Source organism: Hyperolius riggenbachi, chromosome 1 (assembly GCF_040937935.1).
Source record: "Hyperolius riggenbachi isolate aHypRig1 chromosome 1, aHypRig1.pri, whole genome shotgun sequence".
Classification (NCBI taxonomy): Eukaryota; Metazoa; Chordata; class Amphibia; order Anura; family Hyperoliidae; genus Hyperolius; species Hyperolius riggenbachi.
This window is the reverse complement of record NC_090646.1, coordinates 603142676-603169822: the sequence shown is the minus strand read 5'-3', so window position 1 is coordinate 603169822 and position 27147 is coordinate 603142676. Positions and strand designations below refer to the sequence as shown.

General features: G+C 43.5%; 1 protein-coding gene across 1 annotated transcript in view; it reads left to right on the top strand.

The window, feature by feature from the left end:
* NNT (nicotinamide nucleotide transhydrogenase) overlaps positions 1 to 27147 on the top strand; it is a 202394-nt gene that overhangs the window by 66883 nt on the left and 108364 nt on the right. The window contains exons 6-13 of the mRNA XM_068249595.1: positions 1443 to 1531; positions 4382 to 4569; positions 4839 to 4972; positions 7414 to 7605; positions 12439 to 12592; positions 13729 to 13890; positions 21063 to 21173; positions 26704 to 26849. Coding sequence (XP_068105696.1) covers positions 1443 to 1531; positions 4382 to 4569; positions 4839 to 4972; positions 7414 to 7605; positions 12439 to 12592; positions 13729 to 13890; positions 21063 to 21173; positions 26704 to 26849 — 1176 coding nt within the window. The remainder of the gene's footprint in view (positions 1 to 1442; positions 1532 to 4381; positions 4570 to 4838; positions 4973 to 7413; positions 7606 to 12438; positions 12593 to 13728; positions 13891 to 21062; positions 21174 to 26703; positions 26850 to 27147) is intronic.

Sequence of the window (27147 nt, the reverse complement as noted above, 5' to 3'; positions counted from 1 at the left end):
AGGGGACTAAAAGAGACCGAAAAGCTCTCCTACTAAAAAGCCACCTCTCAATGTAATTTGCCTTCTTAAAGTTAACCTAAGATGGTGTAAAAGGAAGAAATTATACATACCTGGGGCTTCCTCCAACCCCTCCAGGCTGACTGGTTCCTCACTGTCCTTCTGCGCTGCCTGAATCCTGTGCATTATGCCCCGTTAAGTCCTCCAGGGTGTTCCATGCAGGCCACGACCCCCCCCCCCCCCACCCCCCTCACGCTTTGGGCCGGACTTCATCTGCATTGACTGGGCCCAACTTGAGGCTTTTTTTGGGAGCAAATTGCATAGGATCCAGGCAGTGCAGATGGACATTGATGGATCGATCAGCATGGAGGTGGATGGAGTAAGCACCCGGTATGTACAATTTCTTCCTTTTACACCATCTCGGATACCAACAGAAGATATTTGCGATAATTCAGCTTTAAAGAGAAACCGTGACCAAGAATTAAACTTCATCCCAATCAGTAGCTGATACCCCCTTTCCCATGAGAAATCTTTTCCTTTTCACAAACAGATCATCAGGGGGGATCTGTATGGCCGATATTGTGGTGAAACCCCTCCCACAGGAAATTGTAAGGACCATGGTCATGGCAGTTTCCTGTGTGTGAACCTCATTGCATTGTGGGAAATAGCTGTTTACAGCTGTTTCCAACTGCCAAAAAAAAGCAAGCTGCAGCTACTTCCAGTGGCATCATCTGCCAGCTTTAAAAATGTCACCATGTGATAAATGTCAGAATGTAAATCAGGGAGAGGAAAGATTTTACAATGGGCAAACACTGACTAAATTATTTATACATTATTATTGTAAAAATGAAGCACTTTTTTTATTACATTATTTTCACTGGAGTTCCTCTTTAAGTGAGCAACCGTGGTTTTCCACAATGCATCACTACTGATTATGCAAATCATCTCTTTATGCCCCTGAAGCCAGGCTTACATCCAGAATTGCTGGTGTTTAGTGAGCCTATAGCTAATGCGTTTTACACAGCCACATCAATCTAACATACAGACGGCCTGTTTTGGACGTTCTGGTCCTCATCAGTGCATGGCTGGGATTGGTATGGATCTATGGGATAGGGCTTGGACCAGTACTACAGAATGTGCAGCATTAAATGTGACTAGCCTAAAAAAACAAATCTATACTTTTATGCCAGACTTGTTATTACTGCATGCATAGGTCTTAAATTAGTAGGTGGGATAACCTCAATGTCCATGTATTGGCTTGCTCAGCTTTGAGCATCAGATGGTAATGCAACTTGATTAAAGATCCTGTCCATCATCTGTATATTGATGTACAGGAACTGAATTATGTGTTGTACTTTATAATGTTGTTTGTTTCCATCAGGATTGGTTGAAGCATTTTGCATAGTGACCTTATTGACCAATAATGTACTTTGCTTGTCTTTTAGGTATTAATCATTGGAGGAGGTGTCGCTGGTCTGGCTGCTGCAGGAACTGCTAAGTCTATGGGGGCCATCGTCCGTGGATTTGACACCAGGTCTGTGGCTTGTCTCCTGATCATTAGATAGAGTGGGCTGCTCACTATCGTCATGTTTACGTTTGGTTCTAAGATGAACTTTACTGAAATTAATGATTAAATTTGCTTGTACAGTATAATCTCATTATAGTAAACTCAATCCCCATGTCCCGTCCATACACCTGTATGAATATACAGCGGCTTGCAAAAGTATTCGGCCCCCTTAAAGTTTTCCACATTTTGTCACATTACTGCCACAAACATGAATCAATTGTATTGATATTCCACGTGAAAGACCAACACAAACTAGTGGTGTACACGTGAGAAGTGGAACAAAAATCATACATGATTCCAAACTTTTTTTTCAAATAAATAACTGCAATGTGGGATGTGTGTAATTATTCAGCCCCCTGAGTCAATACTTTGTAGAACCTTCTTTTTCTGCAATTACAGCTGCCAGTCTGTTAGGGTATGTCTCTACCAGCTTTGCACATCTAGAGAATGAAATCCATGCCTAGTCAGATTAGATGGACAGCGTTTGTGGACAGCAGTTTTCAGATCTTGCCACAGATTCTCAATTGGATTTAGATCTGGACTTTGACTGGGCCATTCTAACACATGGATATGTTTTGTTTTAAACCATTCCATTGTTGCCCTGGCTTTATGTTTAGGGTCGTTGTCCTGCTGGAAGGTGAACCTCATCCCCAGTCTCAAGTCTTTTGCAGACTCCAAGAGGTTTTCTTCCAAGATTGCCCTGTATTTGGCTCCATCCATCTTCCCATCAACTCTGACCAGCTTCCCTGTCCCTGCTGAAGAGAAGCACCCCAGAGCATGATGCTGCCACCACCATATTTGACAGTGGGGATGGTGTGTTCAGAGCAATGTGCAGTGTTAGTTTTCCGGCACACATAGCAGTATGCATTTTGGCCAAAAAGTTCCATTTTGGTCTCATCTGACCAGAGCACCTTCTTCCACATGTTTGCTGGTCCCCCACATGGCTTGTGGCAAACTGCAAACGGGACTTCTTATGCTTTTCTGTTAACAATGGCTTCCATAAAGGCCAACTTTGTGCAGTGCACGACTAATAGTTGTCCTATGAACAGATTCCCCCACCTGAGCTGTAGATCTCTGCAGCTTGTTCAGACTCACCATGGGCCTTTTGACTGCATTTCTGATCAGCACTCTCATTGTTCGGCCTGTAAGTTTAGGTGGATGGCCTTGTCTTGGTAGGTTTACAGTTGTGCCATACTCCTTCCATTTCTGAATGATCACTTGAACAGTGCTCCGTGGGATGTTCAAGGCTTTGGAAATCTTTTTGTAGCCTAAGCCTGCTTTAAATTTCTCAATAACTTTATCCCTGACCTGTCTGATGTGTTCTTTGGACTTCATGGTGTTGTTGCTCCCAAGATTCTCTTAGACAACCTCTGAGGCTGTCACAGAGCAGCTGTATTTGTACTGACATTAGATTACACACAGGTGCACTCTATTTAGTCATTAGCACTCATCAGGCAATGTCTATGGGCAACTGACTGCACTCAGACCAAAGGGGGCTGAATAATTACGCACACCCCACTTTGCAGTTATTTATTTGTAAAAATTGTTTGGAATCATGTATGATTTTCGTTCCACTTCTCACGTGTACACCACTTTGTGTTGGTCTTTCATGTGGAATTCCAATAAAATTGATTCATGTTGGTGGCAGTAATATGACAAAATGTGGAAAACTTCAAGGGGCCGAATACTTTTGCAAGCCACTGTACTCTGTATGGCCAATCCTGATATAGTAAACCACTTGGCCAAGTCTCTTGGAGATTACTATGAAGTAGTTCTAATGTATTTTATGATATATTTGTATAAAAAACAAAAAACTCAGGAAATAAACCTATATTTCAAAGACTTGCCTCCCACAGATTGAGCTCGGCAACCTCTCTTTTTCCTCCCTAGTCATGTTCGTTTGCCATCTTAGAAATGGTGCTGACCCTGTAATAGCTTCCCGGTCAGCGCTTCCACATGCACTGAATGTTCGTGCACACGTCTCAACACTGAGAGCGAGGGCGCATTCTTCATCTGGGGCAAGCATGAAGGGGTGGCAAAGGGTCCCGACAGATGAAGTGTATTGCCTCTTCCTCCTCATCCATATATGACCGGCATCCCAGTCGAATAATTGGTAGAAAGGCTGCAGGGTGGGTGCTGTGATGCATGTCACAGCAATAGCGACACTTGGATGTAATTAGTAGCATAAAATTGTACTCCATCCAGGGGTACTTTAAAGACTTTAAACCCCATGTTAAGTAAAAAATAGTTGGAGGTACATATTATAGATTTTTTACAGTGATTCTTTAAGTGCAAGCAGTGATTATATTGATATGGTGTAAGGTACAGTAACAATCTATATAACTAATAAAGTGGTACATAATACCCTGCTCTCCTGTGTTCTGCAGTGAATTACAGTCCCTAATGACAGCGGTCACAGAAGTCCTTTGGATCTGGTCCTTCTTTGTAGGGATAGCCAATGAGATGCAGATTGCTAATGCAGGATTATGTACATTTGTGCCGCTTGAAAATAGACCATCCTGTGAAGGTGGAATTCAGTTGGTCCATTTTCAAGTTTAATAAATTTGCATTGAAAATGTGCATAATCCTGCATCAATTTAGAATGATTTGCATCTCCGTACCATCCCTACTTCTGTGCTGCTGTGTGTTCCAAGGTGGCTATTTGCAGAAACGTGTAAATAAACTGGGAGAAAAATGGCCCGGAGCCCCAACAACCAATCAACTTACGTGAAACATGGTTGCTCTGTGAAACTGCTCCAGTTTTATTTGGTCCTCTGTGCACCAGTATTCATATTTCTGTTCTTTTATGTAATTCAGGGCGGCAGCTTTGGAACAGTTCAAGTCACTTGGCGCTGAGCCTCTGGAAGTGGACCTGAAGGAGTCTGGAGAGGGGCAGGGAGGTTACGCGAAGGAGATGTCTAAAGAGTTCATCGAAGCTGAAATGAAACTATTTGCTAAGCAATGTCAAGATGTGGACATAATCGTCACCACCGCTCTTATTCCTGGTAAGGAGCTGTAAAATTATTTGTATGTAGAATGGGTGTCTGTATCCTACTTACCGTATATCCTCGAATGCAAGTGCGCCTCCTGTCTAAGCTATCATGTTATGTTGTTTGCAGGGCTTAGTCATGTGCTTCCTCTTTCCCCATGTGACAGCTCTGGTCATGGGGGTGTTGCTACACTCCTGCACCAGGAAGTGCAGGAGCAGAATACAGCCTGACACAGGCTTGCTGCAAAAATTTTAATGTTGTGTTTCATTCTCTTCTGCTCATAGGAAAAAGGGCACCTATACTGTTCAAAACAGACATGGTTGAAACCATGAAGGAAGGTTCCGTTGTAGTTGATTTGGCATCTGAAGCTGGCGGCAATTTCGAAACTACCAAACCTGGAGAGCTCTATGTTCACAAGGCAAGTCTTTGTTTAATTTTTTTTAAATTTCTTTTTCTAAACAGATTTAATTCTTCCATTATTTTATGGTTCTTTGTATTAAAGAGCAGCTAATCACCTTGTAGGGTATTTGACTTGTTTCGGGGGCAAAGATGTACAAACGTGTTACTCAGCTCCTGTCTGAGCAGCTGTCTGTACCAATAGTGATTGAGCATGGTTTTCTAGCATGCCCAATCGGTAAAAGTTGTCAGAGGAAACTTGTACACATTTGAACATCTTGAAGAACCGCTTCAAGTGACCTCAGTTGCAAATGTGTAAGGGCCTTAAAGCCCCATGTGGAGATTTGTGGAACCAGGTAAGATTTTCCCCCTGTTTGATCGTTTTGCCCTGGGCAACCTTCACTTTGTGATCTCTGCAAGTTTCCTGCAGGCATGAAATCATTTCCTGATGCCATGCCCAATCAGGAGGACTGTCATGTTCTCTCTGCAGGTAACATACAGTACTTATCTTATTAGAATGCTATGATCATTTGCGGACTGTCACGATGATCATTTGGCTATACAGGTTTTTAAGTTCCTCCCCTGGAACAAGCAGGTAGATAAGTTATGAGTTATAGAGGCACAATCCCAGACATGAGGTGGCACTCCGTGCCGACTATGATCTGGCTATCATCAAAGCAGTAGAAGGACCAAGTATTGTTACCGTTTTCAAAAGTGCACCCTTTTATTGTGCCATCCACATGAAGATACCAACAACTGTTTCGGGAGCCTCATTAGGTCCCCCTTTAAATTGTCAGGATCTTCATGTGACGATTGTTGAACTTTCTGGAATTATAGAGGGATGTCAGAATACACACACCGTGCACTTCCTGTATACTGGGAGCTGGACAGCCAGGCAACCCATTTGCTTAAAAGGAAATAAATATGGCAGCCACCTTATCCCTCTCGCTTCAGTTGTCCTTTAAGTCTGTGTTGAGGTTCTCTTGTCTGCATGGAAGTTGCATGTTCTTCCACATTTTGGTTTTTTCTGGATATTTTTTTTCCACCTCCTACTTATTCTCTATGTATTTCTGTGGACATATATCAAGGGTCTTTTTGACTCCCAGGTGCCACCTAGTGGATTGTCCCTGGAGGTACACGTAGAATGCCCACCAGAAAAAAGGCGCAAAGCAATACCCTGTGAATAAAATGTGTTATGCAGATCACATGACAGAAAATCGCAGACAACATTGAAGTGTTAGTGTATTTAATACTTCTGTGTGGTTAAAATGTCTTAAATTGGAGCTAATGAAAAATGCAATGCAAGCCCCTTATTCTCTGCAATGAATAAACAGCTTATTTGTGGCTATTTTGATAAATCCTCTACAACCTATGGTAGGTTCTCAACAACACATTACTGGGGTTACTCAGGAAGAGTTCACTGGGGATTTGAACTTGTAGTCAGTCTATCATAATGAGTTTAGGGTTTCAAGAAATAATGCATACATAAATAAGTCTGAATAAGGACTCTTAATTATTTTAGTGATTAAAAACCTAAAGGAATGTTTGAAAAGCATTTATACACAACTGTAGAGTACTGCAGGCAGAGCAGGTATGCTCTGAGCAGGTGCCACCTGACATATATTCACTGGCTGCCTAATTGTCTATTGACTAATTGATAAATGGCACGGCATTTACTATTGCATCTGCCTGGCAGAATATGCAGGGTCTAAAACAGGTATGTCAAACCGGTCCTTTGAGGGCCGAGGTCCTCGCACATTTTTTACATCAGGTAGAAAACATTCCTCTCGTTCTCAGTCCATCCTAAACACTGGCATAAATATGGCCCTCCAGGCCTGGAGTTCAACACCTGTGGTCTAAAACTACCACACTGCTGTATCCTGCAGAAGTTGGCACACGCAAAAATACTTTGCATCTCATGAGGGGCACCGCATTTAGGCCTCCTGTGCCCCAAGAAATAAGGAGCAGTGCTGACCCTCAGGAAAGCACTCTCACTGCTCAAGAGTGCAAGGAGCAGAGAACTGCGGATGGCCCACCACTGAGTAAGGCGGGAGGGCGTCTAAAATGTATGGGGGAGGTGCAGCCAGGCCCCCCAAGTGCTGCCACCATGGGGGGAAGAAATGGTGAACTGTAGAGTACACCTAATGAATACATAGGTCAAGGGGTACTTGCGATGATGTTAATCACAATAGGGGGTACTCTGCAAACACCATCTACTATAAAGGGGTACACGCTGTAATAATGTAGAGAAGAACAGCTCTACAACCTGTATCCCAGTGAAATCTGTTTTCTGTGTTCTCATATAGTGTTTGGAACAAGGATTGCCTTGATTCAGTGTTGTACCAACTATGTTTTATGCTCATTTGTATGCATCTTTTTAGTTCTATATGCTGCTGTTTTTTTGTTTTGTTTGTTTTTTTCTTTATAAATGACTCTCTTACCTTCTTTTAAAATGTACTTTAGGGAGTGACACACATCGGTTACACGGACTTTCCAAGTCGAATGGCCACACAAGCCAGCACCCTCTATTCCAACAACATTACCAAGCTCCTGAAGGCCATCAGTCCAGACAAAGACAATTTCTATTACAATCTGAAGGACGAGTTTGACTACGGAACGATGGACCATGTGATCAGGGGCACTGTGGTCATGAAGGTAAGCTGATGTTGCAATAGGAAGGTTAGGCTAAAGTCACACAGTTGATTTCTGTTTGAGACAGCCACCTAGCAGATGAGGTTCATCAGGCATTGTCACTGGATTTGTATCCAAACAGGGTAATCCACATAGGCAGTTTATGCTTGACAATCCATAATCGGTTGTATGGTTACCATGTAATTAATGGCTCGTTTAAACACGGATCTGCTTACTGTGTTTGTGCATCCGCTGCGTTTGCGGGGCAATGAGAACCAGGCCTGATTGCATTACTTGGCGCACACAGATTCATTAGACAGAAGTTGGTCAAGCTATATACCTGAAGGGATGTATTGTTAAGATGTTTGAATGATGAGGTATACTGCAGCACAGGGTAATATGTTAACCACTTCAAGACTATGCATATTAAAATCTATGTCCAGTCTATGAATATGAATGCAAGTTTCTGACACATTGTAGATTTTTACTCCAGCATTCTTGTGTACTTTGACAGCTGACACCTTCTGGAATAAATGAGGAGCGATTTTGATTGGCTCATGATCACTAGGTGCACATAATTATCACTTTTTCGCTCTTAAGATCCTAATTTCCACCTCTATTTAGTGCCCCTGCAGTGCACCTACAAAATAATCTACATCATTTTGACATCTCTGCATGGACAACATATAGAATAATCAGATTCTGAAAGTTTTACTGCTGCAATTTGAGATATTTACATATTTTTTAGTTGAAAATTCCATTCCATTTTTTTTAAGCATATTATAGCTGGAATATATGCCTAATTATTAATTATATTATGGAATTACAAGGAAATTGCAGATTTAATATAGTTAGATGGATCCGAGATGAAAAACTAACTATAACAAGTAACTTGTCTATATATCTTATCTAAAGTTTAGATGGTTTACACAGCAAATCTAGCTGCAAACCGCTTAAACAGTATATGATTATTTCTTCCTGTGATACAATGAGAGCAGCCATGTTCTGTTTGTCACATTACACACAGGCAAGCTGATCTATATCTCCAGCCCTCAGCCTGTGAAAACTTCACTCCCCTCTCCTCCTCCCTCCTCCCCTCTGCCTCTGAAATCTCTGGCTAGTAACCTCCTCCTCCCGCCCAGACTGAGCTCCCATAAGCCCTTGCTACAGAGCAAGAGTGCCAAGGCACTCTGGAGAAGCTGTGGGTGAGGCTTGTTTAGTTTGTAGGGAATTAGAGTATTGAAACAAAAAAAAAAATAGAATTATGGAATGAGAAAAAGTTTATCTCGGATCCACTTTAAGTGATATTAAAAGAAATCCCTATTTGTCATGAAAAAAAACAAGACTAAATATGTGTGGGTAGACAAGAAAATTGCCCAAGATCTATCAACTTAAAGTAGTACTGTGGTGGGGGGGGGGGGGGGGGGAGATTTGAATTTACCTGGGGCTTCTAATGGTCCCCCGCAAATATCGCCTCTGGTTCACTTACAGGGTTTGCGACTTTTGAAGCCGGAAAACCACTGCACCTGCATGGGCGCGTCCTCGCTGATGTCACCGGGAGCGTACTGCATAGGCCCAGTACGGTCTGTGCCTTCGCATTACGCTCCTGGTGGCGCTAGCTGGAGCGAGCACACGACCACACAGGCGCAGTGGTTGTCAGACTTTAAAGTCACAAATTCCGGAAGTGAACCGGAGGCGGGGCCAGAGCATCAGTGAGTGGCTGCGCGGGCACAGGACATTTGCGGGGGACCATTAGAAGCCCCAGGTAAATTAAACTCCCTGTGGTGTAGGGACGTCATCGGGTCTCTACCGCGCAGAGCCAGCAAGCGTGCAGTTGTGAGAATAGCGGATGATGTGGGCGCCAGGTCTAGATCCCCCTGCGGATCCCCCTCACAACTGCACGCTTGCTGTAAGTGATTTTACATACTTTCCAATAAACTACCCTTTTGCAGTGCTGGCTTTGTCCTATCTCTCTACCTGCTACTAGACTGCTTCCTGCTTCAAGCCTGTGCACGCTTCTTAAAGGGACTTTCACCTCTGCAGCCTATAGCTAATTGCAGTTCAGTCCAGTTCCCTGCTGCAATCTAAGAAGAGTGCTGGTACTTTACTTCCTCGACCTGAGCAGTTTGTTTTTTTATAGTCTGCGTGGATCTTCCCTTTAAGCAAATGCATAGCAGAGTTATTAAAATTGACTTGGTCCTGAAGTGGTTAAGCAATCCAAAGTGTGACCAGCACTCCGTGATAAAATCAATCTTTGACGTCCATTTAAAGGTTCCATATTCTTCAAAAGATCTGTGCAATAAAGGACATGTCACGTGAGGGCATCACAGTTCTTAACCTCCTTGGCGGTATGATTATTTCCGAATTTCAGGTTCTAAAAGTGGTACAATTTTGTTTATTAGCTTTTAGATCCTACAATGCTGAAAAAAATCACACCGCAGTGAGATCTGCAGCAGCCCTGCACATAACTCAACTCCCACGGGATCCAGAGCTGCAATTCTCCCCCCTGTCCTCTGGGTGGTGATCTACCCCTATGGTGAGATCACCGTCTGTCGTGATGTGACAAATGGAAGCTCTTGATCCCTCGGGTGAAATCGCTCAGGACCCGAAGAAGACTGGCTTTTGATCGTCTGGATCCTGGGGGAGGGGAGTTACAAACAGCACTGCATCTCAATACCTCCCGCCGGCTACCCAGAGCCAGGCTCGGGTTTACCGCTGCTGGCTTCTATTTTTGTGACAAGTAACATTTACCGAGAAGGAGATTATGGGCCTCTTCTCTACTAGCAGCGATTTGATTAGCATCGCATAATGCATGCAATTTGCAGAATCGCAATAGTAGGCATTGTAAAATAGAAATCACAGAACATGATTTACATTGATGCGTTTTGGTTTTGTTAGGCACACAATTGCATTCTTCTGTGGAAAAAAATGCAGTTGTTTGCGTTTAGCCATTACAGTGGAAAATGGCCCTAAATCCTGTGGCAATGGCGACAGTCAGCCGTTTCCGGTGCTTCCCTCCTACCTCTGGCCACACAACACTGTTGTGTGAGTGTTGTGTTAAAGGGAACCCGAGGTGAGAGGAATATGAATATATGAATATATTTATTTCCTTTAAGCAATACCAGTTGCCTGGCTCTCCTGCTGATCCTCTGCCTCTAATAGATACATATCAAACTCTGGCCCGCTGGCCGAATCTGGCCATCAGAACCGTTACATTTGGCCCCCAAGTGGTTTCCCCACTTTGCATTATGTTTGGCCCACTCTAGACCACCAGGGAAGCTATACTGGAGGTGAGGCCTAGAACACCAGGGAAGCCATATGAGGGAGGGAGGGGGAAAGCACTAAACACTAGGGAACTGTATGGGGGAGAGAGGGGGGGAGCACCTGAGAACTTTATATGGGAAGAAGATGGCCAATAAACATTGAGTTTGGCCTGTGACTTGCTCCCTTTGTATAATTTCGGCCCACTTTGTATTTAAGTTTGACACACCTGCTCTAATAGTTTTATCCATAGACCCTGAACAAGCATATGCAGATCATTTGTTTTTGACAATATTGTCAGATCTGGCGAGATTAGCTGCATGCTTGTTTCTGGTGTAATTAAGAAACTACTGCAGCCAAATAGACCAGCGGGGCTGCCAGGCAACTGGTATTGTTTAAAAGGAAATAAATATGGCAGCCTCCATATCACTCTCACCTCACTTGAAGTGTTTAAGTCGTCCAAGCTTCAGTTCTAGATTATCCAGTCAAGAAACACAAATTATATGTTCCTAGCTGCCTGATGCTGTATGATTTTACTGCTAACCTATTTTATAGCAACACTTTCTGCATTTCATCTGCTTTGCTCTCTCCTCTGTGATCGCCGCCCTCATGCTCTTCCAGCAAGGCATAAATGTCAGAGCGGAGTTGTACATAAATAGCATTTAATAAATGCCTTTGTGTGAGCGCACTATCATCAGCCTAATATCTGGCTGCCATCATGGCCGCCCATGCCAGGCCTAAGAATAACCCCACTGATGTTCAGTCTGAGCCTGGGTAGCCCAACTTTATGTTTCCTCTCTGCTTTGTGTTCCTGTACAGATAATTGCACACACGCAGTGCCAATTTTCTTTAATAAAGTAGATTTTCGCTGAATTGAAAGCTTTTCCAAGTCAATTGTTTGCTTTTTCTTAGAAACGCAATGCTGTCTAATAACACAGTCACAAGTAATTGTAAGGCCATAAATCAAAGAGAGGGATTTTTTTTCTGGTGCTATGTGCCGCTGGCAGCATCTCTTTAGCTTATAGCAAATTAGAATAGGAGCCGCATTATCTTACAAGGCCAGCTCTCTCTGTAAGCCTAGTAACACTCATCTCTTTGTTAGAGAGATTGTTAATGATGATCTCCAGACAAGCTGCAATATTTAGTGCTACTTAGCACTTGCTACTTTCCACGCACCATTGTCAAGTCTATGACCTCTCCTTTTTCACTTCTGTTGAGCCAACACATTTTGGTCATACAAGTGCTGCAGCTGTTTATTGGACTGTGCAGAGTGGCAGCTCAATGATGAGGTCATTTCCTCCTGTTAGCACGCTCCTAGTGTTTGAGTGACAAGACTGTGCAGAGTAATTATTATTATGGCGTATTTATGAAGCATGTACATCTACAGCAATTTACACAGTACATAGTCATGTATCAAACTGATCAGAGTCAAAAGGGGGCCATACACACATAGATTGCCACCCAATTTGGCAAACCAATAAATCCCTCTCTGATCTGAATCTGATTTGAGGCACCAAATTCTTCCTGTGATGATGCATTATAGGCAAACCTGGAGCATTTTTGGTTTTGTAACCCTCTTGTTGTGTTTTTCCTTAGGACGGGAAGGTCATCTTTCCAGCACCACCACCCAATAACATCCCAGTCGCAGCTCCGGTGAAGCACAAGTCTGTGGCAGAGCTGGAAGCTGAGAGAGTTGCTTCCATTTCACCTTTCAGGAAAACCATGACTAATGCCACAGCCTACACTGCAGGTAATGCACCCATGGCAATTTTGTGGACTCTCTTCACCAGGGGGGAGGGGGGGTTGTTTTCTGTAAAAGGAAGCATTTTCCTGAGGCCTCGTTCACATTACACACGTTGCCCTCCGTATTTCGGCAATGCCTGTAGGAGGCAGAAGCACACGGACATCAGAAGTGCATAGACTGCACTGTCTGATGTTCACATTTCATGCGTTGCGTACCAGTGCAGTGTGAGAATTGTGCTCCGATCGCACGGCCATCTGTGTGTGATGATGTGAACGTCGCCTTACTTCCTGTTGTTTCTCCAAGTACCAGAGCACAGGAAGCAAGGCTCAATTTTCATTTGTCTATTCTAGTCCGCAGGATACATTATGAGCTGATACACATTTGTTTAATTTATACTGCTTGGACTTGCACTTTTATTTGTCAGTATAATTTGTCAGTATAATATTAAAAAAATACTATCCGTATCCTGTCATGCAGTTCTTTGGTAATTTACCAAACTTTTAATGCTTGTGTGAAAATCTTAGTGAATTTGGAAAAAAAAAAAGTCTAAAATACCACATGAGGTGAATTACCGAGCATGACATTTTTACGTGCCTTGAAGCCAATGTTTTATTTAAGAAAAAAAAAAGCTAAACTTTTAGCTTTATAATATGTAATAAGACTGTCAGACCAGTAAAAGGACAGAGAGGCTGGCAGTCAATGTGGCAAACTCCATCAGAATAACGCAGCCCCCACGTGCTCACAGCAGGCATCAAAATACTTTAACTGTGTGTAGACCTTTTGGCCTCTGACAAAGTGGGTCAATCCCGTGAAATGGCTGTCAGGCCACCCCTGACACTGTTGTGCTTGTTTTTGATGTACTTGTTGGAATAAACACACAAGCAGCAACTCCTTGGTGCCCAGAATTATCCTTCTATACGTAGTTACAGTAATACGACTGTGCAGTATCTGTGGCATGCGATTTATAAATAATCCTTAGTTACTAGTCAGATTGGGAAAGCGAGGATATCAGATGTAGTTGGCTGTTTTAGGTTACTGAGTTTTGCCCCTAATCTTTACTTTCTAAGCAGGGTTACTGAGCAAGCTAATGTCTGTGGTATTATAGCTTACGTTTTGATAACATGTTGTTGTGTTCTCTCCAGGGCTTTCAACACTCCTAGGCTTGGGCATTGCCTCTCCTCACTCGGCCTTCACACAGATGGTGACCACATTCGGCCTGGCTGGAATTGTGGGATACCACACTGTATGGGGAGTCACTCCTGCTCTGCATTCCCCACTGATGTCCGTGACAAATGCCATCTCAGGTGGGTGACAGCTTGGAAATTATCTTGCAATTTATCTCTGGTGTAATGTTGTTTACTTCACCCAATGTGTTCTCTCAATTTTTTTTACAGAGAACTTTTAGGGCCTACCTAAACAGGCCATACACTAGTTGATTTTTGTTTTGTTTTGTTTGATTTTTTTTATCTATATCCGATTCAATTATTTGATCAAATCTGCTAGACACTGATGATGCAAACGAATCCTGAACTATCAACTTTTGGCAAAAATGGATTGTGCCAGGTGGCAAATTTTGCTCGAACGGCGTTCCATCGCTAGCGGCTTTGTTAGCAATATTGATGAAGCAATGGAGTTAATAAAAAGCCAGAAATCCATTATAAAAGCCCTCCCATTCTGGACCCTTCTGATTATCATTAGTGCATAGAAATGTATTTTTCTGTTCGCCTTGGCCAGGGATGTCGTGTGTGTGTATAGTGTGTGTGTGTGTATAGTGTGTGTGTGTGCGTGTGTGTGTGTGTATATAATATGTGTGTGTGTGTGTATGTATAGTGTGTGTGTATAATGTGTGTGTGTGTGTGTGTGTGTGTGTGTGTGTGTGTGTGTGTGTACAGGTGCCCCCTGGCGTGCCATATCCTTAGCAACAACGATGCTCGACTGACATCTGAGCCCATTGTTCCTTCACTTGCCCCTCCTGCTAGAAGCCCTTCCAATGGAGTATGTATGTATCCGTCGCCTGGTCAGTTGGGCGCAGGGTGAGCTGAATGATAACTCACCTCGCTTCTGCTGGTATTTAGGATGTCTTTAATACTAAAAAATATAAACAGGTAGATTTGCGCCCACTCAATATAAAATGAATTCAATTGGCTGCAGTCAGTGATAAATGGGGTTACTCACACCCCCACCCTTCAAGCATTCATAAAGTTTTAAAATCACTCATGCGCCTATATACAATTTTATTCAATTCATAAATTCAAATTCATATATATATTACACTAATATGCAAGCAAACACTAGCCAACTTTCTCAGTCCCACCTCCCTATGGTAAACAGTTGTGGCGTGTGCCAGACTGTTTACCATAGGGAGGTGGGACTGAGAAAGTTGGCTAGTGTTTGCTTGCATATTAGTGTAATATATATATGAATTTGAATTTATGAATTGAATAAAACTGTATATGTGATGGTATATATAGGCGCATGAGTGATTTTAAAACTTTATGGATGTCTTTAATACTATCCCCACTTCGAGTCGTAGCAACTTGGAGAGAGAAGTATTGCATATGTGTGCTGTCCCTCCTCTATAACCACAACATGCGTCACAAGACAACTGTCTCTGTATGGCACTTGGCTCCTGAACTGTATCCTAAGGTATCGAGTCCCGATCACTCTAGGCGACAATCTTCTTGCTTGTGTACGCACCTTTACTAGACTTTACTGGACTTCTGTATGTTTGTTTTTGGATGCAAAGGTTAAAAATCTAAGCTTGAAGATTTAAATGCATGCTACTGCTCTGTTTATTCAGCTCCCATACAGAGCCATGATTTTCTTCTTGACTCCTTATCTCCCCACGTCTGTTGTGTGTTTTTCACAGCCACACATAATTTTATGGCTGCTATTTAGTTATCGGAGGATTGTGTGTGTGGACTTCCCAGAGGAAACTCGCACAAACACGAGTAGAATATTCAGATTGGGTCCTGTCCCAGATATGAACCAGTGCACTAAGGGGAGAGTGATATTTATTGACCATGGTGGCAATACATCTACATATCGTTAACTCTGTGTTCAAGCCTGGATTACCAGCTGTATTTATAGTCACTGTGCCTTACTTGGTAGGCTGGGTGAGTACCTCGGACTGCTAGGCTGTGTGTAGTTCTGCAACACTCTCTGCAGCAGTGCACAGTGTGTGTGCATAGCTGTGCTGGAAACATATTCATGTGAGGGGAGGGGTCAGAACCAGAACGGTACCTCAGAGCAACCAGTTCTATGGCTTTCATAATATTGGACCAGAGGAAAGAGTTGGCCAGCAATAATCAACTTTAAAGTGACCCTAAAGCAACCTGAAAAAAAAAAAAAAGTTAAGATGTTCAGCTATTAAGAATGAAGGCTCTGGATCTCATAGAGCCTTCCAGGTCCACTCTCCGTCCCCTCGTTTCACCGCTGTCACTCCACTGAAATTATTCGCAGGTTGAATAAGTCTTCAGCCCTCATCGGGCAGCCTTTGGAAGTACTTGTGTCCCGTGTACTTGTGAAGACAAGCAAATCCGTACTGTGCATGTGCACAGCACAGATATGCCAGCCTTTGGAATGAATGTGCCAGTCTTTAGAAGCCTTTCGAGGAGTCCCAAAGTTGCAGATTTCAAAATGGAGATAGCGGGGGAATGAGAAGACTTGGAGACAACTGGGAAGGCTCTATGGGATCTAAAGCCTCAACTCTTCTGATGCTGTGAATAGATGGTGTGTTTCTTCCTTATCAGTCGAGCCACTGATGGCTTGATTGATAATTTCCGATGTGTCCGATCACGCGGCGGATCGATTCCGCGCTTTATCCCCGCGGGCGGGCAATGGAAGAAAACGACCCGCTGATAAGGAAGTGCCTGCGGGGACGAGCGGGAATCGATCCGGGCGGCCGCGGGGACACGACGGGAGTTGATCCGGCAGCTAATCGAGCCGCTGGGTCGACTCGTGTATTCCCAGCATTAGGAGGATATCTACAGTATTTTTTTTTTTCGAATTGCATCAGGTTTGCTTTAAGTAGGTGTCTTTTTTCCCATATGTTGAGTATTTTGCAAATACTTTTATTGCCAAGAAATGCAGGCAAGCAGGATGCATTCAAGTCCATTTTAAATAAACTGTATATTCAGAGAGAGAAAAAAAATAAGCTGCTCTCTGGAGAAAGTGCAAAACAAAAAATTGAGACGGCACACTACTGGCTGCAAAACTTTTGCTGTATTAAGTGGACATTTTTGTCCACTTAATACAGCAAAAGTTTTGCAGTCAGTAGTGTGCCGTCTCAATTTTTTGTTTTGCAAGTTATTGCAGCTGTGTGAGCAATCCAGCAGAGACCAGGCACCGGCAATTATCCAGGCCTGAGAGGCCTGTGAGACTATTTATCCAGCATCCTGTTTAGTACCCATCTCTGGAGAAAGTGGGCTGATGCAGGTTAGGTATTGGTGGGGGGGGGGGGGGGGGGAAGCACTAGGCATTAGACATTCGCTACGAGTAGCTACCTGTAATCAAAATTTAAATTAGAAAGTGCTGGGTTGTGTTTAACTTGCCTGTGGCGCCTTTAGCTGATGTGGTCCACATAACTACACTACTTCCTCCTTCAAACCTGGGATGAGGAGGAAGTAGTGGTGTTGCGTGGAACGCATCAGCGATAGGTGGCAGCGTAGGTAAGATAACCCCCTCCTCTGCCGCAGGCAGCGCTATCGAGTCTAAATTTCGATTACTAGTAGCTACGTACATCACCAATAGGCAGTAGTAGTAGTGAACATCACTAGTAGGCATCTTATCAGGCCCAGTTGGAATAGCGCTCTAATTGCACATGGTTTAGAATGTGCTCCTGTGGTGCTCTAGTGCTTGTGGGTGATTGCTAGGAAAGGATAGAAAGACTGGCACCCTCCAGGCCGACTTATAAACGTTATTGTATAAACAACGCAAGCACTTAAAGCTCCTATGGTATGGGCTGCATGCGCAGGCAAGCAAGCGCTGTATAGGTGACCAGGCGGCAGTTTTTTCGCAAACCCTACAGACTTGGATTCACATCACTTTTAATAAACAATAGACAATAGATGTAAAGCATGATAGTGATGTTTTCAGTGACGCACACATTTTACAAAGCCTACAATAGCTCAGACCTTCCCTTTCATGCTGCCCAAGATCTTTATTCCAGCCACTTTGCTGGACTCACGCTGCGAGATTGCAATACTCTTATTCATTAAAAGTCATTTTATTGGGCATGACTGCACAGTATGGTAATATACATCCTGCTGGGGTGATCACACCTCCTGCTGAGGAACACCGTGTGTGAAACAGAGCCTGCTTACAAACCACAGTTCTAGGAAGGCTTTCTCTGTTTTGTGGGGAAGAAACAGAGAAAATGTCATAGATTACAATTGCAGTGACAGTTTTATGTTGGAAAGCTAACTGTTCTAAAGCATTTATTGTGGCTAAGAGGCAGATGGGCTATTATTGGGTTTAACCCACTGTGTTTCAGGAAAGTCTGTATTTCTAATGAACACAACCCTACAGCTTATGGCTGGTAACACGTATACTAGACTTCAGTTTGCTGGCTTTACGTATTCTTTGCCTGATTCCATCCCTGCACTGTAATACATACCTAAAATACATATCAACGCAGTGTTTCATCTGAGTCTGCTCCCCATACAAGTGTATTGGCATGATCACAACTCTGAGCTGTAAGGCACTGCGTTATCCTAAGGGGCGATCTGCAGTGCATTTCTGGATAATGTGTATGGAAACTGGGCAGAGAGAATCAGGGTTTATATTAGGGTAGCAGGAAAAAGGGCGCTGGGGCTAGTGCACGAAAAGGTCGCCAGTAGGGATAATCAGTGAGATGCTCATTTTTCTGAAATTATGCAAATTTATGCAAATTGACCGATCAATTTAAACCCAGGTTTAAAGAGACACTAAAGTCACGTAAAAATCATTTTTTTATAAAAAAAAAATGTTTATCATCATAACCCTACCTAAACCGCCACATCCCCGCCACTGAAATCTAACTAAATCCCCCCTATCTCCCCCCCTCCCTCTCCCCCGCAAAATCCATGACTTTCTTGGTCGTGGAATTTGCTGCTGTTGGAGGCAGAGCTATGAGCCGCAGCTCTGCCTCACACCCGTCTATCAGCGCGTATCTCCGCCTCTCCCCTGCCCCTCTCAGTGAAGGAAGACTGAGAGGGGCGGGGGAGAGGCGGCAATCCCGGCTGATAGATGCGCTGAGAGGCAGAGCTGCGGCTCATAGCTCTGCCTCTCACGGAAGCGCTGCCCGGATTGCCCCCCAGCGAGTTAGGAGGGATTTAGTTAGATTACAGCGGTGGGGATGCGGCGGTTTAGGTAGGAAAGTCATGTTAAACACATTTTTTTTTTAAATAAAAACATGATTTTTACAAGACTTCAGAGTCTCTTTAAATTGATTGGTTCATTTTCAAACTGCATACATTTGCATATAAATTTGCATCAACTCGGGAGAATTTGCAGATCTGTGATCATCCCTAGTCGCCACCATAGACTAATGCATTTATCGTTAATAAGGCATCCAAAGCAGAAAAAAGGGTGCCCTATAAATATTGTTAACATTAGAGTTCTTCTTTTATGTGATCGTTTTAGAAACTTGCAACGTTATAGTTGTTATAGTTTTTACCATATTTATTTTGTATGTGCGTTTCTATGTGTGTAAGGGTGTTTCTGCAGAGGGAGTGGTTAGTGATAGGCACCACCAGGGGGGTGGTTAGGGTTAGGCACCACCGGGGGGGTTAGTGATGGGCACCACCAGGGGGGTGGTTAGGTATATGCAATACGTAGAAGAAAGCACTCCACAGGCTCCAAACTTGCGTTTGATTTCTTTATTGAGCAACAGCACACATATTTTTTAGTTTGGATCCGCTTAAAAACCATCCATAGCCATTAAAGGTTGATTCACAAAACTATCTTATGAATCCTCTCTACTTATTTTTGTCCTTTTGTATAAAATAACTTTTTAGCACCTTCCATGTTTAAAAAGAAAAATCCTCAAAGTGAGTTTTCTTTGAAATAAGTTTAATACATTTGTCTTATTTAAAGTTTTTTTTCTGTTTTGTTTTTGCATGTTTGGGTCATTAAAGGGACTCCGAGCAGTGCAGAAACTATGGAAAGATGCATATCATTTTAAAGCTCTTTCTCCTCTTTCCAATGATATATAAACCGCCACCCTACGTCTTTTAGTTTTTGCTATTTTCGCGATTGAAATTGCCGCGGCCGCGATTTCAATCGCGAAAATAGAGAAAACTAAAAGGCGTAGGGCAACGATTTAGGTGTCGTCAGAAAGAGGAGAAAGAGAGCTTTAAAATGATATCCATCTTTCCATAGTTACTTGTATTACACAGGACGACATCCCCAGTGTCAGCAGCTCCATTCTGCTGAATGCAGCTGCTGACTTTAGGAAAAAGTCGCCCTGTGTAATACAATATAACTATGGAAAGATGGATATCATTTTAAAGCTCTCTTTCTCCTCTTTCTGACGACACCTAAATCGTTGCCCTACGCCTTTTAGTTTTCTCTATTTTCGCGATCGAAATCGCGGCCGCGGCAATTTCAATAGCGAAAACTAAAAGGCGTAGGGTGGCGGTTTATATATCATTGGAAAGAGGAGAAAGAGAGCTTTAAAATGATGTGCATCTTTCCATAGTTTCTGCACTGCTCGGAGTCCCTTTAAAAAGCTTTTATATACTGTACATGTTGTGAACTTGAGAATCTATACTTTAGAGAGGTTAACATTAACAGTTTCTTCACTCAGCACTGATCTAATGTAATGGTTGTCTTCCATATTTAATGGTTAATTACTGTAAAGTGTTGCTTATTAGTGACTTTGGTCTAGCAAGGCCAGTGCCAAATTTACCATCAGGCACTGTAGGCTTGTGCCTACAGGTGCCTGTGATAGAAAGGCAGCTCACTCTGCTCCTCAAGTGTCTCCCTCCTTCCCTATGCAGAGTCCTGAGCGTAGTGTAAATGAGATGTTACTGACCCGGGTCTCGGCATTCCACCGACCAGATAGTGCTAGCCTAGGAGATAGAAAGTGCACACCAATAATAATTCCACTGACCAAATATCCCTTCAGTACAGGGCAACTTAATGCTGAGGAGACCTCTGGCTACCTAATACTAAGGGGGCACCTGTAGCTACCTATGACTGGCAAGGGAACTAGGGGAGAAGTGACAGCTGGGCCAGCCAGAACACTTGCGGTGCAGTTCGGTGGGTGTTTGTAGGTCCATGGAGGGCAAAGTCTAGGGTGCCAGAACATCTATTCCTATAGGCTCCTGCGATGTTACTCCGGGCCTAAGCAAGGCCTACTCGCCAGTCACTTGTCAGCTGAGGTTTTGATAGGCGTGAGTGCATCAGTTATTTGTTATCTACGTTAGAATACATTTTTTTTCCGCAGTATAGTCTTTATCTTATTGTTAACATTTTTATGTTTTATTTCCAGGTCTGACTGCTGTGGGAGGTCTTGCACTGATGGGCGGTGGTTATACCCCTGGCAGCACCCCTGAAGCCCTGGCTGTCCTTGCCGCTTTTGTGTCTTCCATCAACATTGCTGGTAACTCCCAAAATTTTTGTTGTATTTAAAGGGCTTGATTCACAAAGCAGTGCTAACCTACTTAGCACGTCTAAAGTCTTTAGACGTGCTAACCAGAGTGCTAAGTAGGTTAGCACCGGATTTCTCAATTGAGAAAACTGGTGCTAACCTACTTAGCACCCTGGTTAGCGCGCCTAAAGACTTTAGACGTGCTAAGTAGGTTAGCACCGCTTTGTGAATCAAGCCCAAAAACTGATAGCTGTTCAGCCGGTCGGAAATCAGATTCATTGGTCTGTTTTCAGTAAACTGGTAAAAGGGCTAGTTCACTTTGCTTAGCTTTGTTCTTGTGCGCTATCAGTGAAATCTCATGCCAGGCACCCATTACAGATCTCTATTTGCTATTGCTATTTTTGCCAGTGTTTAGTAGAGCGATTTCTGGCACTTTTAGAGCAATTTGTAGAGGGATTGCAATTTTTCCAACATTGTTTGTTTGTGTGGTTCCAATAGTAAAATTGAAAACAAAATCGCTTTTTGTACAGCATTTTAAAAAGCAATATTGCAGCATTCTTGTACTCTATATTGGAGCGCAAACATTTCAAAAATGCTGCAGGACCCATGATTAGCGATTTGGCTTTAAAGGTCTGTAGTCCCGCTGGCAGCTCCATTAAATCAGCAACTTCGACGGAAGTCGCATATGTGCGGCTGTCTTCGTGATCACACGGTCATCAGCATAAGCATCCTGCGCATGCGCGGTTCAGTCTTTCAAGAACTGTGCATGCACAGAGGGGCTGCGCATGAGCGACTTCAGCTGAAGTCGCCGGGTTAATGACGCTGCGATCGGGACCCCGGAGGGGACCCAGAGGATGCCGACGGAATTTGCAGACTACGGGGGCCTGGAGGAAGCCCCGGGTAAGTCCAGATTCCATTTATTTTCCCTTTAATCACATTTCAGGCCGAAATTGGTCGTATGTATCGATCGGACATGCTGCAAGATGCAGGGCCATCATGTTCAATTGGGTGCGCGGTTTTGATGGCATGTGATATCTGGACGAGCGGTGAATGCAAAGGAAAGTGTGTGGGGGGGGGGGGGGGGGAAGCGATGAGGTGGCATATCTAGGCTGATTACTCCAAGATTTCATGCTGAATAGAGTACTCCCAGGGCCATGTGAATGGAGTCGTCCCAAAGGAACCACCAGTGTCCAGGATGGCCAACCATGAACCACCAATTTCACGGTGTCTGAAACTCTTTCAAACATTTGGCTACATCCCGTGTTAAGTCACATTATGTAAAACCAGTAAATAACTAAACGACTTTGTAGAATATGAAATATGCTCTTGCAGCTAAGAACTCATGAAGGAAATTAGTGGATACTGTTTTAATTAGTGTCTGACCTCTGGACATGTATTTAGGCTCACTTGTGGTTACTGCTGTGCAGCCCCCAGACACACCACCAGTCTAATCCCACCACTGAAATGAGGAGCAGGAGACCGAGCAGCTCAGTAAATCATTATTGTGGATTAGACAAATGAGTTATTTGTTTAGACTCACAGGGCTCAGGTTAGGGCAGTGTGACAAGACAAACCCACAAATAATATCCTTTGCTGAGCCACGGTATTAATATTATGAGCTTCTCTGTCCAATTCATTCATTTTGTTTTACTTGTAAAGTTCCTGAGCTTCCAGCAATAATCAATCTTTAACATGGTGTTCTTGACAAGTTCATGTTCATTGGCTCTGCCTCAGGACTTTGTATTAGAGTAATAGAATTGTACTACGCTCTCATTTCCAATGTAATGTAGACAATTGAGCCATAGATGGCTCCGTAGAAAGCTTCTTAGCCATTAGGCATTCCACTACAGCAATGTGTCCCAAACCTGTCTTGGAGTCTCACCTACACTGAGCTACAAGTTTTGAATCAGAATGATACCATTTATTGGCTAACTTAGAAGAAAAGCAGTAAGCTTTCGGCTAGGAGGCCTTCATCAGACTCCAGATTCCTGTATACTGACAAAACATAGAACACAGCTCATATACACTGGACGTTAAAACAAGATGCATTGTTCTGCAGTAAGTCATTGGATGCCTTAATCACAACATCAAGAAGGTTTAACAGGCATGCCAGCTAATTTATGACCAAAAGATAAGACCACTTGTTTGATTGAACATCACATTCCACAGACTTAGTAATTAGGGCAGCCTTTCTCAACCTTTTTAACCTGGAGGAACCCTGCAAATAACTTTTGGATCTCAAGGAACCCCTGCAAACAATTGTTTGATCTTGAGGAATGCCTGCATTTATTTTGCAGGAGGCATGGACTTTAACCACTTCCGGATTCTCGGTGCGTAAATGTACGCCCCTGAATCCTGAAGTGTATTCCATGGAAACGTTCCATGTCAGTTCACGGAGGGTGTCTCCGTGAACACCCTGCGAGCCGATCGGCGGCTCGCAGGGTAAATGTAAACACACGGGAAAGATCTTCCCCGGTGTTTACATGTATACGGCGCTGCTGCGCAGCAGCGCCGTAGAGGAGATCGGCGATCCCCGGCCTCTGATTGGCTGGGGATCGCCGGCATCTGATAGGCTAAAGCCTATCCCATCAGGCGCAGGACGGAAATCCGTCCTGCGCCGCTCACAGGGGGAGGAAGAGGGAGGGAAGGGGAAGGAGGCCAGGAAGCGCTGCGGAGGGGGGCTTTGAAGAGCCCCCCCCCCCGCCGCAAGCGCAAGCAGCCGGGGGCGATCAGACCCCCCAGCAGGACATCCCCCTAGTGGGGAAAAAAGGGGGGGAAGTCTGATCGGCCTGGCTGCAACCTGATCTGTGCTGCGGGCTGGAGAGCCCACGCAGCACAGATCAGCACAAAATAGCGTAGTACAGAAGTGGTTAAAAGTAGATGAGACTGTTTGTTTATTTCACGACCCCTTATTCCAGTGCTACTCATTGTACTATATCTTTATTCTGGTGCTTTTTATTAGTGTGCTCATTATTATTCTGACCCCCCATTTTTGCAGTGCCTCCTATTACAGTGTACTCTATTATACTTCCCACATGATGGGGGAGAAATGCCAAGGAACCTCTGCAGAGTGCTCAAGGAACCCTGGTTGAGAAAGCCTGAATTACAGCATCCAATGGCTTTTATTACAGAACAAAATATATCTCCTATTTAATGTCCAGTGTATATAAGCTATATTCTATGTTTTGTCAGTATACAGGAATCAGTCTGATGAAGGCTTCATAGCTGAAAGCTTACTGCTCTTCTTCTAAGTTTGCCATTAAATGGAATCATCATGATTGAAAACGTCTTTTTTATACTGATGGCTAACACAGTACAACACTCTTCTGCTTCTACTACAGTGAGCTACAAATTGCAGGTCCCCAAACAAAATTGCGCCCGGGATGGCAACAAGTGTGTGCTTGTGAGCTGCTATATAGCCGCTCTTTTGCAGCAGTAGTGCACTGGAATTTGATTACACTGTAGCTGGACCCCAGGCTTTTTTTTTTTTTTTTTTATTTTACGGGCTCCTACAGGGGGTTTTGCAGTTAGACAGCCGCTCGAGAAGTGCACTAGTGCAGTAGTGTGTCCACCTCAGCACTGGCTTGGCTGGTGAAAGGACCACTCCAGCAAAAAAAGTAAGTCTTTAAAATCTGACAGAACCGACAGGTTTTGGACTAGTCTATCTCCTCATGGGGATTTTCAGGGTTTTCTTTGTTTTCAAAAGCATTTCCTGAGTGGCATTTGCTAACTGCCAAAATGGAGTGCAAGGGAGTACGGAGGCTAGCTGGTATCTTACTATTTTGGAAGTTAAACTGCCTCTGTATATTTTATAATGTATACTCTACTGGTGCCTCTGATTCCAAAAATCTGTTGTTTTTTTGTATTGATTTGTTGTCTGGTGAATATATTGGCCTCAATTCACTAAGCTTAACTCCTGTCTTTAATAACTCTTCTGAGCTGTTTTACAGTTATCACAATTATATCACCATGGTATTGTATTGTTTTTTTCTCTACCTTTAGGCCGGCTTCACACTGCATATTGGCGGAACAGGCCTCCAGGGAATACCACGTTACTATGCGGTATTCCCTGTCTGGCATCCGGCCAAGCAGGAAGTGATGGTCACTTCCTGTTCGGCCATCGATGACTTGCGCGGAATCGTATTTCTGAAATACACTTCCGCGCATGCGCGCGCAGATAATTGCGGCAGTTTTTTTTTTTTAAAGTGCGAACGTTATTATTATAGACTTCCATGGCTTCTGGCCCGACGCAGATCACCGTAAGAGCCGCGCAGTAACATAGGAAGCGAGTTACATAGGGCACTTCCAGCGCAGCGTACCACAATGTGGGGAGTGTGAACTCCCCCATAGATTACCATTAGTGGGGTGCGGTAAATTTACCGCGCCGCCACAGTGTGCAAGGGCCGTTAGTGTCAGTGCTAGATCATAGACATGAAGGGGTACACTTGTATAAGCTCTTGCAAGGTTATTCTAATGTTACGCTTCATTTTGCATCCAAAAGGGAGCGTTTTGATGTTGAAGTTTACATGTGCTGTGTTCAGCTGTTGTACTACTTTTCAACTATTAATAAAAACATTGTTACAAAAAAGAATAATGGGGGGATTGATGAGTCTGTAAAGCCTCAGGCAAGAGCACAGTGGCATTTAATAACCGGTTGAAGAAGAACGCTTGTGTTCTTTTTAGACTTAAACTGTTCTATTATTCTTAAAGTGAAATTATCCTGGAATTATACAAGTTTGCATTTTTTTCGGGTAGTATATTTTTGGAATCCCTTAAAGCCTTGCTTTACGAAATTTAATACAAGGTGCAGCCAGGCTTCTAAAGGCAAAGCCTCATTAGCTAGCTAATTGTATCGCAAAAAGATCAGCACACTCAGGAGTATATTGCAAAAACTTCAAGCTGTAGGAGAGCACCTTTATTGGCTTGACGACGGGCTGAGGCCCAAAACAGCATTAGGCCAGTGTGTGTCATGTTTTGAGACACATCTTTTCCTGGGAAGTGTGGATCTTGGACTCTATTCCCTCACGGAATCTCTATACAAGTTGGCCAGCAGGCGCCCATCTACTGCAAGTTGCTGGTCCTTGTTGAACATGAAGTGTATTTATGGAAACTTTTTGTATTAAAAGAGCTTGAAATTTTTGCAATATACTGCTAAGTGTGCTGATCCTTTTGTGATACAAATTGCTGATTGCCACCTGATGCTCTGGTGGATTGATCGTTGCACCTCAAAAACAAAAAGCGGCCGGGTACAACTACTTTGCTGTCATTAGCTAGCTAATAACAAGATCCAGCAGTAGCGGAGTACTTAGAGGCGGCCTCTCCATGGGCGGAGTACTATACAGTGACGTGACACTCATTCACTCATCAGCCTTCATGATAATAATCTGCCCTCACAGCAGCCTGTATGCCAGGTCTTCATGCCACGGCTCTCAGTCTCCTTGCTCAGAAGCGCCACCAACTGGTTTGAGAGGGTTAAAATTAAATACACTCCAGATGTCTGTAACCTTCTGTCTCTGATGGCCTCTTTTCTTCCTCCGCACAGGTGGTTTCCTGGTGACACAGAGAATGCTGGACATGTTCAAGCGTCCAACGGATCCTCCCGAGTACAACTATTTGTACCTCCTCCCTGCAGGCGTGTTTATTGGGGGATATGCTGCTGCTCTGAATAGTGGATACACTATTGAACAGGTGAGCAGAACAGGACAGATTGTAGTGTGTTTTGTCTGTCAGACGTGGCATTTTATCTCGGTCAGCTTTTGACATAGGTTACACTGTCATGGTCATATCTGGTTCAGTTCGGTTGAATTATACAGATAGCAGAGCTTTCATTTCAGTGTTTGCAGTATAAATAAGGCTATGTAACATAAATGAGCGGAATTATTCCCTATTTATCAGCCACAGCATACCTGGATGCAGATGAGCTGTTGATTTTTAAAGCAGGATTGTCAGCCACAAAATCAAATTCCATTAACCCTCTGTGCTGTGT